This window comes from Rhinolophus sinicus, linkage group LG05 (genome assembly GCF_036562045.2).
Source record: "Rhinolophus sinicus isolate RSC01 linkage group LG05, ASM3656204v1, whole genome shotgun sequence".
Classification (NCBI taxonomy): domain Eukaryota; kingdom Metazoa; phylum Chordata; class Mammalia; order Chiroptera; family Rhinolophidae; genus Rhinolophus; species Rhinolophus sinicus.
Genome location: NC_133755.1, coordinates 61,617,316 through 61,629,933, shown reverse-complemented (window position 1 = coordinate 61,629,933; position 12,618 = coordinate 61,617,316). Strand labels below are relative to the sequence as shown.

Below are 12,618 nucleotides of genomic sequence, written 5' to 3'. Positions count from 1 at the left end.
GGCAAGGGTGCCAAGACAATGGGGGAAAATGACAGTATTTTCAACAAATGGTGCTGGGACAACTGGATGTAGAAAAGAATCAAGCTGGCCCCTTACCAAACACTATATAAAAAATTAACTCACAATGGATCAAAGATATAAATATAAGAGATAACACTTTATAACTCTTAGAAAAAACATAAGAGTAAATTTTCATGACCTTGGATTAGGCAATGTCTTCTTAGATGTGGCCCCAAAATTATGAGCAACAAAAGAAAAAAATAAACACCATCAAGAAAGTGAAAAGACAACCATAGAATGGGAGAACATTTCTTTCAAATCATATATCTGATAAAGGACTTATATCTAGAATATATAAAGAACTTTCAACTCCATAAAAAAAAGACAACCCAATTAAAAAATGGTAAAGTATCTGAATAGACAATTCTACAAATAGCCAAGAGGTATAAGAAAAGATGCTTACCATCATTAGCCATCAGGAAAATGCAAATCAAAACCACAATAAGATACCGCCTCACACCTACTAGGAGGGCTATTATAAAAAAGACAGATAATAAAAATTGTTGGTAAGGATAATAAAAAATGTTGGTAAGGAGAAATTGGAAACTTTGTAACCTGCTGGTGAGAATATAAAATATTAACTCAGCAATTCTACTCCTAGGTATATATGTACCGAAGAGAAATGAAAACATATGTCCACACAAATACTTGTACACAAATATTTATGGCAGTATATTCATAACAGCCAAAAAGTAGAAACAATCACAATGTCCATCAACAGATGAAGAGATAAAAAAATGTGATGTTTCCATAACAATAGAATATTATTCAGCAATAATTACTTGATACAACATGGATGACCCTTGAAATTAATATGTAAATGAAAGAACCGATACAAAAAACTACATATTGTATGGTTCTGTTTGAAATGACCAGAAGAGGCAAATCTATAGGGACAGAAAGTACATTAGTGGGTGCCTATAGGAACATTGAGGGGTTGATGGCTCTGGGTGTGGAGTTTCTTTTTTGGGTAATGAAAATGTTCTAAAATTGCACAACTCTGTGAAAGTACTAAAATCTACTGGAATGAACACTTTAAATGGGTGAATTGTATGATATAGGAATTATACCTCAGTAAAGCTGTTAAAAAACTCTTAAGGATCTTTTCTATACATGATCAGAGACAGTTGAAGTGGCATTTTTAACATTTTCAAGTAACTCTTGTTTAGTCTCTGTACCAACAGGGATATTTCTTAGCAAGCAGTTGTGCCAACCATCCTATGAGAATATTGGGAATTTTCTTCCATGGGAACTCTTGCTTAAATAAATCAGCACACAGCGGAACTGACATCAGAGACTTAAAATTACATTCATATAACTGGTGTCTCCCAAATTCGGAAAGCCTTACAATTGTTGCTCTAAGTAAGAAGATTTCATTAGTAGTGACACACTGTGGTTTTTGAACAGAGAGAAAACCTTGCTCTCAAAGAGACCACCACATTCCTGAGGTAGAGGGAGCCTGGACTGAAACAGCAGAACTGTCAAGGTCAGGGTTCGCCATGGATTTAGACTTGGAAACCAACGATGCTGCAGGTCAGGACATATCCTGATGTCCTCACCTCTCTGTCTGCTTTGAGAATAACTGTTTCTCCTTACACTTGTATATGTTTAATCACTAAAGCAGTCATTCATAAAGTGTGGCCTCAGGATCAGTAGCAGCAGCAGCATCTGGAAAGTTGTTAGAAATGCAGACTTTTAGCCCCTAGTCCAGACCTACTGAATCAGAAATTCTGAGGGGTGGGCCCAGGAATCTTGCTTTAACATGCCACCAGATGATTCTGATGCATACCAAAATTTGAGAACACTGGTATACAGGACGTCTCAGCTTTGTTCTGTGGTGATGAATTTTTCTCCCTCAGGCAATCTTTATTCTTCTCTGAACTAGACAATAATTTCTTTTTTCTCTTTCCAGTTCAAATTTCTCATAACCTTATCCTGAGAGGTGTTGATAATATGGATGCCAAAGAAACAATTGTCGGAATGACAGACATTCTACATCTTGTTGCGATTCTAATGAGTCTACCACCTGATTTATTTAGTTTTTAAAAAGTGGAGTTTCATCTTAAAGTCCAAACATGCTATTTCTGAAGGAGGCTGAATTTTCATGCAAGATTGCCGTATCTCACACACGCCAGTGTGGGAACATCCTTTTTCTCTCAAAGGAGCAGTTTCCCATGTAGAAGCATTAGATACCAAACAGGCTTAGCTTGTGAACAGACCTGAAAACAACAGGCTGGTTACCTTGAGCTCTCTCTCATCACAGAGATCTAGTCTCTGGTCTCATCTTTGTTCTAAGGCTTCCTAAGGTTCTTTCTCTGAGCAGGGAATCTAGATCTTGAGATCTTAGATATTTTTTACTGCAGAACCCCAGTTTCTTTAGGAAGTCATTCTCTGCAACAAATACTAGGTAAAGGTTGTTCCTAAGTGCCTTGATGAATGTGTCTAATTGGGAGGAGGTGTAGCTGGGATAACATTGTTATGCTTGGATCTTCTCTTCAGGGTTATTTGGTCTTGACTGAGTCAGGAATGCATGTCTTCTCTGGAATGCATACCTAGCTCTTCACTTCTGAAACCTAATCTAAATTCTAGACTCCTCTGTGTTGATTTGTAGAGCAAGTTTTGTTTGGTAGTAAGATTTTTGGTCAAATAACCCGGGTAAGATTTTTGGTCAAATGCTGGGATAAGAATTTTCAATTAATCCTCTGTGAATTTCTTATAACTGCATCTATCATTTGTAGCTTTGATCACATTTGGAGAACTGTCGTGGGACATGCATGGTATTGAAGGATGTGATAGGAATAAAAACATTTTTTATTATGAAAATTTCGAGCACACATAAAATTAGAGAAAAATAAACCCAGTGTTTCATGCAGTTTCAACATTTATCAAGACAAGGCCATTCTTGTTTTATCAATACACCCACCCACTCCCCCACTCTTTAGGATTATTTTGAAGCATATCTCATGTACCATATTATCTCACCCTTAAGTAATTCAGCATATGTCTCTACAAGATAAGGACTCTGTTCCAGTGATTTATCAACTGTGTCCCAGGCATTATCTTGCCAACATCTGAGGTGACACAACCCAGGTTCCAGTTCCATGTAGTCATCTAACATCCTAACGGCACAGTTCTTTGACCTCTAACTCCAGTGCACATCATGTCTTCCTCAGTCACCCCTCCTCACAGCCAACCTCAGGACGTTGTCATCACTTGGTACTTACTGTTCATTAGAAATTTTAACTCAACTTTGATCAAAAACTCTTGTCATCCTTCTAGCTGTGCTTCACCTCTAGTCCAACTCCATCTGCTCCCAAAGAAACTCAAGATTTTCCTTTTCTTCCAGTCTATAAGCCCTTTCTTAGATCTCTTCCTCTTTCCAGAGTGACTTTACATCTTCTGTTTTTCTATTGCAATCATCCATAGCTCAGGTCAACCCCATAACTTTTTTCTGTGTTCCTACAGAGATGGCAGAAAATCCTACAATGTAACATCAGTATCTCTCAACTATGCGTTGGCTTTCTCGAGTTAGTTCTCTCTCATAGTTCTTTCAGTCATTTCTCATAGGAACAACCTCCCTTTTTCTCCAGTGCCTCCTGAAACTCATCACTTGAATTCTCGGCAGGTAATATAACTCCTTTATTATCAATTAAATTGGGGGTTACATCTGTATATATAAAAAGTAGAACTGTCTGCAATGCTTCATTCATTCTGTTGATAACTTTTCCGACATTGAAACTCTATACCTCCTTGTTTTCCATGTCACTTTTTTCCTCCTATTCTTCTTCTGTCCTCCCTGACTATTTCTTCTCATGAACTCCTCATTCTTTCTTTCTGCCCTTTAAAAAATTGGTGCTTCTCAGGGTTCCATCCATTGCTCACCTGTCTTCTCTTATTCTATCATTAATTATTCCTCCACAATTCCAACAACTCCCAGGATTTTACATTGCAACTCAATGCTGATGATTCCCAAATCTATTTGTAACATATATTACTGTTTAGAGTTTCTTACCCACAAATATGTGGGTAATATTGGTCTCCAGACTGCTATCCACTCTGGTAGCTGGTAGGCACTGCAGACTGAGTGACATCTTTCTCTGACACATTTCTTCTTTCACATTTGCTTAGTTGTTGATACAACTGTCCTCTTTGGCACCCAGGCAGAAACTGGAAGCCACACCAGTTCCCTCATCTCCACATCCCCTGCCATCTCTTCAATCTACTACCTCTATCTTAATTCAGGCTGCCATCATTTCTTACATAAACTACTTCAACAGCCTTCAAACTAGTCTTGGTGACTATGGTTTTGTTCTCTTCAGATGTCTTCTTCCCACTGCCGCCACACTGTGAAAGGCCCACCAGTGCCCTGCTGACACCCTCCAGCAGATCCCTGTCCTCCCTGGCACAGGGCACAAGTTCCCTAACAAAGCACACCAGGATGACCAGGTTTCTGGCTGGCTCGCCAGCCTTTTCTTTCACTATTTTTTGTGTGTAAAATACTATGTTTTATTAATAACACCGAGTCTCTCTTTCTTAGAACCACCTTTCAAACTTGGTCACTGTTATTTTCTAAACAAATGAATGTACTCATATCTGGCTGGTGAGCTTTACAAAGAAACGGTTATAACACAGTCCTTTAAAAAAATACCTTACCTTTTCTTCTTTACAGCATTTAATAAGAATTAGCTTTTGGAAAGAACTTAATTCTGTATTCCAATAATCATCGCTTATATCGTCATTTTCCTCTGTGCTGTCTTCTTCTTCCCACTCCATTTGGAGATAGCCTTCCCACTCAAGTGGGTTAATATAAGTCTCAAAAGATCCTGGAAACATAATTTAAAAACATGCTTGAATTAGGGTTGTTTTGACTTTGAAATTAAATAAATATATTTGGTAATTTAAAAATCTCTACATTTACTATCAGTTTTTCCTACAAACGTAAATATACTAATCTCCCCCTACCCAACCTAATTAAAGAGGGAAGAATTTTAACTTGGATCATAAAATAAATTCAACAAAATTCCAAAGGGTGCATAGAAATACATTAATCAAATGTGAGCAAAAAGAAAATTGAAGTGATAAGAGTAACACTGGATAAAGTAGAATTCAAGGCAAATACAATTAAACAGGACAAACTAGGTCATTTATATTAAAATACAACCCCCATATTAAAAGCACAATAAAATGAACCTATATGTTCCAGATAATAGCATAAGAATACATCAATCACTGCTGGAGATAGAGGAAAAAGCAGAAAAAATTTAATTGTAGTAGGTGTCACGTTCCGTGTGACGAGGGTTGTGGGGAGTGAGGAGGGCAGCGCAGGGGTAAGAAAAGACAGTAGTCGTGAATAGAGTGAAGCGGGGCCAAGGGACCTCCAGCCTCAAGGACTGGACGCCCGGAATAGGGCCTACACATTAGCTTTTATTAGTTAGATAGGAAGTAAAGGAGATAAAGCTTGTCAATCTCAAGATCTGTGAATTTCATTCATCATATTAGGAAACTGATTTAAACCAATCACCCTTGTCTGCAGGCAGGTGAACCATAAGTCTCAGGATAAGTACTTCCCCAAGGGATAAAACCTAATGCAAATGAATAGATGGAGAGCACACCATTGAATCTCTTCCCTCGCAGGTTGTGGGAAGGAATGCAGCCACAGAAGCAGAGGCTCCCCTTAGCTGGGGGGCGGTGGGGGGCTGTGCCCACCTCTGTGAACCCCGGGTGTTTTCCTGTTGGTCCCCACTTGACTGCGCCTGGCTTGAGTTGTCCCTACCCCCCAGTGGGTAATCTTTCTCGTCATTGGCTGAGCAGCCATCTTTCTGTGGCCAAACAAGGAGACATAAGGCACAAGCACAAAGGTAAAGCAAAGTCCCTGAAAGGATCATCTCACAGACTCTCCTTTCTTTAGGGGCAGGTACAAGGAGACAGACGGGTAGGCTGCTGCATGGCAACAGTAGGAAGTAACACATAGTTATCAGTCTGTGATAGATGATACAAATGGAAAATTCTGGCATACATAATTTTAACAATATAAATCATGTGATTAAATTGACATATATACAACTTTCTGTCCTGATAAACAGAATACGTTGCTCCCCCTCCCCCATGGAATATTTATAAGAAATGGGCTTGCACATAACATAAGGATTAGGATTCTAGTTAGCCCTTACAATGGTTATAACATGTAGTCAGAATTAGCACTGTAAGTCCTGTAGGTACGTGGTGCACAGTGTGCTTGGGTCGAACATGAGGCAAAATAGTTGGCTTGCATTTCAGGCTAGGAAACCACTTTATCCAGCTGGTCTGCTGGGATTCTCCGCTGAGGGCCTAATAATAGCAATCAAAGAGCTGGTGACAGAAATTTAGCCATACTTAAGACCATGGCCCTGGGGTAGTGTGCACCTCTGCAAGGCTTGTAATTTCTATATGGAATACAGACAATTCCATGGCATGAGACCACAGGGTCCAGCACGCCACAGTGCTCTGTGGTTGAAGGTGGCTGCATGATTCAGAGGATCGGGTAGCAGAACCATTGATTCCAAAAGGACTTCTTTTCTCTTGAGGTTACTGTATAATCACTAGGGCTTTGGCTAATAACACAGGATAAGACAGCCTAATTTAAATGACAACTCAACTAACAGGACATGAACCACTTAGAAGCCATCAAAGACAAAAGATTAAGGCAAATAGGAAGCTTTTGAAGGTTAATAATAACATTGGAGTTAATTATTAAACTTCATCTAAAGCTCACTTTTACAGTACAAGCCCTCCTATCACTCATGTACAAACCTTCACAATCCTGGAGGATTTCCATACATCTTGAAATTTTACAAATGAAAGCAGAATGCATAGTTTTAAATTGCTGAAATTTTAGTCCTAATTGACAGGGATAACACACAGTTCCTTTTGTCCAAACATGATGAGTTGTTCCCAGAATTACTTTGCCTCTCAGCCTCCATGTCTTCCCTCTTTCTTTGCCTCTGTGTTTATGGGCTCCATCTAGCCCTTTTTGCTTTCGGTCTGTCCCTAACTCTCCATCTCTAGGTTTATCCTATGAGTGTTTTTCTTTTTGTGTTCCACCTCTATTGCTAGCTGTCTTGTGTAACTGGTTGACAATACAGAAACCTAATTTCTATATGATGCAGTTATTGAAGAACCTTTTTCCCCCAGTGTTTATTTATACATCAAATAAACATATTAGGATCCTAGAAATTCTGGTCCATCTAGACTTTAAACCACTACACTGATTGGGTCTATTTAGTTAAATAAGTATTCAGAATAGAAGAGTAATTACTAAAAATAGAAGTAGAACACAGAACTTCAAAGTGGTGTGTGCGTGTGTGTGTGTAAAAAGAATGTGGACGACATATCCGAATGTAAGAAAAAAGGAAAAAAAATGAAGCAAAGAATAAAGCCTGAAAAAAAATCCCCACAAAACAAGATGATAGAAGTCCAAATAGATCAGGGATTCCTAGCCTCACCTCTACTGACATTTTGGTCCGAGTGGTAATTTGTTATGGAGGGTTGTTTTGAGCATTGTAGGATATTTAGCCACATCCCTGATCTCTTGCTACTAAATGTCAGTAGCACCACCCAGCTGTGGCAACCAAAAATGTCTTCAGACAATGCCAGCTGTCCCTTACAGGACAAAATCTTCCCCATTTGAGAGCCACTGAAATAGATCAATGACCACAATAAATATACTTGGATTAAAACTTGTCAGTTAAAAAAGAGAGACTGTCACCCTGCTTAAAGCAACAACAAAATCTCACTAAAGATAAACCAAAAACATGATGATGACACAAAAGAGTTGAAAATGAAGAGTGTAGAATATATTATGTATATAGAGGGGGAATACTAACTAAGAGTAACCTGCTATAAAAAATTTAACATTAAAACATATTTTAAAGTGAAAAAGCACTAGTCAGTAAAGAGAAATATTATTTAATAAAAAAGGAACAATTAACAAGGAAGATAATAGTACTAAACCTATTTGTACTAAACTATAGTTTCATAAAATAGAATGGGAAAAATTCCAGAATTACAAAGAGAAATTGTCAGTCACAGTGGTATACCTTAATGTACCTCTCTTAGAAAATGTCAGATAAAGTATAAAAGAAAAAGCATTAGTAAAATAAACACAGAAGTTTGGTGGACCTTGAGGACTCTATGTTATTAATATGTGAAATAAGTCAGCTAGACACAGACAAATACCATATGATGTCACTTATATGTGGAATCTAAAACAACAAGCAAATCAAAACAACAACAGAAAAACTACAAGCTCATAGATAAAGAGAACAGATTGGTGGTTGCCAGAGGCGGGCATGGAGGGGTGAACAAAATGGGTGAAGGGAGTCAAAAGGTACAAACTTCCAGTTATAAAATAAATAAGTCTTGGGGATGTAATGTACAGCATGGTAAATATAGTTAATAATATTGTATTGTATATTTGAAAGTTGCTAAGAGAGTAAATCTTAAAAGTTCTCATCACACACATAAAAATCTACAACTATGTACGATGATGGTTTTTAAGTAAATTTATGAAGTAAATGCATATCCCTAAAATGGGTATAATAGTAAACTTGAAATATTGAAAATTCATGGGCCACGCATTCAACTGAAGAAATTGGGAAAACAAGTAATTCAGAATTTCTTAATAATGAAGCAATTTCCTAGTGAAAAATACTGACATTGCAGGAAAGGTTAAAGGAGACATTAAAGTTAGCATTGATGAGCCTGTTTACAGCCCCCCATCACAGATCCTTTTTGTCATATTACCTAAGCATATGGAGATAGGATGTAACAATATATAATATGTAAGTCCTGCAAAAACTGGAAACAATTCTTCTAAGTCACAGCATGCAGACCACATGGGAGTAAGCAGCCAGGGAACTTCAGGTTTAGGTGGGCGTTCCTATTGCAAGACAGAAAGAAAACAAATAATAATTCACAAAGACAACCACAAAATGTGCTTTCACCTTGTCTAAGTGAAAAATTAAGCTTTGATACCATGTTAAAAATAACCATTTACCTAGGACAAGAAATAAGATATGGTGAAATACAAATGGTGTGGAATCCATTCTACCTGTAGACCTTTGCACAGAAGTGCAGCTGACGAAAGCTTTCCAGCTGACAGTGCAGAAAGCAGTGGATCTGGTGAAGGGTTAACATTAAATCTGTTAAATCTACTTCCAGTCTGTTCTCCAACACACCACACCAGTCCCTCCTCACCATCAACTATTCTTATGGTTAATTATTTCCTTTTTTTTTTTGCCTGGAGAACTAGTCTCCAAATCAGATTTCCAGATGTTCTCGTCTCTAGGAGGGGTAAGCTGAGTAAAAGACCAATATCATTAGCAAGACTAGTGGCAATCTTATTACAGCTGGGTTGAATGTATGTCTAATCCTTATATATGTTCCTAGAAATTTCTGGGAACAGTAATGTGCCACCTGGCAATATTCCACGAAGCACTTTCACATGAGTAAACAGTTTTAAAAGAGACAGAGATACAGATGTCATTGTAGACTGAAACTAGTTCTTTGAAATTTCGTGAATATTTGCCTGGGGTTCTATACATTTTAAAACAGCTTCATTGAGATACAATTCACTCATAACATGCAATTTACCCATTTAAAGCATACAACCTAATGTATTTTAGTAAATTCACGGATATATGCAACCATCACCACAGTCAATTTTAGAACCTTTTATCTCCTCAACGCCCCCCATAAACCCTTTAGCTATTACCCTGCTATCTGCCATGCACTCTCACCCCCAGTCCTAAACAACTACTAAACTGCTTTCTGTTTTTATAGATTTGCCTATTTTGGACACTTTATATAAATCAAATTTTATAACATGTGTCTTTTGTGACTGACTTCTTTCACTGAACTTAATGTTTTCAAAGATTTGTTCATATTTCAAGGTTGTGGTATGTAACGCATATTAGTATTTTCTCTTTATAATTGAATAATATTCCATTGTATGGATATAGCACATTTCATTTATCCACTCATCAGTTAATGGACATTTGGGTTGTTTCTACCTTTTGGCTATTATGAATAATGTTGCTATGAATATTTATGTCCAAGTTTTTGTGTGGACATATGTTTTCATTTCTCTTTGATATACCTAGGAGTTGAATTGCTGAATCATATGGTAATTCTATATGTAATTGGTTGTGGACCTGTCAGACTGTTTTCCAAAGAAGCTGCACTGTTTTTTGCTCTTTCCATCAGTTTTTGAGGGTTCTGATTTCTCCACATCTTCACCAACACTCGTTATTATCTGTCTTTTTGATTCTAGCCATACTAGTGGGTGTGAAGTGGTATCTGCTTGTGGTTTTGATTTACATTTCTCTGATGAATAATGATGTCGGGCATTGTTTCATATATTTATGTATATCTTCCTTGGAGAAATATCTACTCAGGTCCTTTGCCTATTTCTAAATTGGGTCATTTGTCTTTTTATTATGGAGTTGTAAGAGTTCTTTGTATATTCTAGATACAAATCTTTTATCAGATATGATTTGCAAAGATTTTCTCCTATTTTGTGGGTTGTCTTTTCATTTTCTTGATAGAGTCCCTTGAAGCAAAAACATGTTTATTTTTGATGATGTCCAATTTATTTATTTGTTTATTTTTTGTTGATCATACTTTTGATATCATATCTAAGGATCCATTGTGAAATCTGTGGTCATGAAAATTTGTTCCTATGTTTTCTATTAAGAGTTTTAGCTCTTATATTTAGATCTTTGGTCCATTGTAAGTTATATATGGTGTGATGTAAGGGTCCAATTTCACTCTTTTGCATGTGGCTATCCAGTTGTTCCAGCACTATTTGTTGAAAAGTCTTCCTTTCCCAATGAATTGTCTTGGCGCCCTTGTCAAAAATCAGTTGACCATAGAGACATGGTTTTATTTCTGGACTCTCAAATTTGATTCCATTTATCTATATACCTATTTTTATGCTAGTATCATACTGTCTTGATTACTGCTACTTTGCAGTAAGCTTTGGGATCTGGATCCTTTGCAATTCCATATGAATTTTAGAATAAGCTTGTCAATTTCTACAAAGAAGTCAGCTGGGGTTTTAATAGGGATTATACTGAATCTGTAATCAATTTGGGGAGTATTGCCATCCTAACACTATTAAGTATCCAATTCATGAATTTGGGATGTTTCTTTATTTATTTAGGTCCTCTAATGTCTTTCAACATGTTTTGTAGTTTTCAAAGAGTATAAGGTTGAACTTTTGTTAAATTTACTTGTAAGTATTTTGTTCTTTCTGATGCCCATTGTAGATGGAATTGTTTCCTTAATTTCATTTTCATCTTGTTTATTGCAAGTGTATAGAGAAATACAAATTAATTTTATATATTGATCTGTACCTGCAATCTTGCTGAACTGGTTTATTAGTTTTAATTGTTTTATTAGTGATCCCTTAGTGTTTTCTATATACAATATCATGTCATTGCAAACAAATAGTTTTACTTCTTTTCCAATCTGGATAACTTTTGTTCATTTTCTTTTCTTGACTAATTGATGTGGGAAGAAGCTCCAGTACAATGCTAAAAAGAAGTGGTTAGAGCAGACATCCTTGTCTTTTTTCTGAGCTTATGGGGAAAGCATTCAGACTTTCACCATTAAGTATGATATTAGCTGTGGGTTTCTGTACATACCCTTTATCTAGTTGAGGAAGTTTTCTTCTATTTCTAGTTTTTTGAGTGTTTTTATGATGAAAGGGTGTTGGATTTTGTCAAATGCTTTTTCTGGTCTACTAAGATGATAACGTGGTTTTTCTTTTTTATTCTATTGATTTATTGTTCTATTGATATGCAGCATTTATGATAAAAATGGAAAATACTAGTATTAAAATACTAGTAACTAAATAAACCAGATAAAGGATATCCTCCAAACACATTTCTTAGAAAAAAAAATATCAGTCAAGAATCATTAAAATTTCCATGTGGTGGAAAAAAAAAAAGTTAATAAAAAACCCCTTTTATTGTATTTTTAAAAGTTTTTATTAAAATATAGCAACTAACAATATTATGTTAGTTTCAGATGTGCACCATAGTTGTTCAGCATTTATATACCTAAAGAAGAGATCATCATGACAAGTACCGCAACCACCTGACACGGTATCACATTATCAGTGCTACTGACTATGTTACCTGTGCTGCACATTACATCCCCAGGACTTATTTGTTTTATACATAAAACTTTGAACCTCTTATTCCCCTTCACTTTACCCTCTCCTTTTTAATTTTTCAATTACAATTAACATTCAATATTATTTTATGTTTATTTCAGGTATACATCATAGTGGTTAGACATTTATATAATTTAAGAAGTGATCCTCCTGACTAGTCTAGTACCCACCTGGCACTATACATAGTTATTACCATTTATTGACTATATTCCCTGTGCTGTACTTTACATCCCCATGACTATTTTGTAACTAGCAATTTGTACTTCTTATTCCATTCACTTTTTCATCCATCCTCAACCCCCCTCCCATCTGGCCACCTTCAAAATTTTCTTTGATTGCAT

At 36.4% G+C, this 12,618-nt stretch overlaps 1 protein-coding gene across 2 annotated transcripts in view; it reads right to left on the bottom strand.

Annotated features, from left to right (window-relative positions):
• DNAH6 (dynein axonemal heavy chain 6) overlaps positions 1-12,618 on the bottom strand; it is a 248,852-nt gene that overhangs the window by 45,243 nt on the left and 190,991 nt on the right. For both annotated transcript variants that reach the window (XM_019756389.2, XM_074332256.1), the window contains 2 exons: positions 8,842-8,977; positions 4,714-4,883 (listed from right to left, as the gene is read on the bottom strand). In XM_019756389.2, the coding sequence (XP_019611948.2) occupies positions 4,714-4,883; positions 8,842-8,977 (306 nt within the window). The remainder of the gene's footprint in view (positions 1-4,713; positions 4,884-8,841; positions 8,978-12,618) is intronic.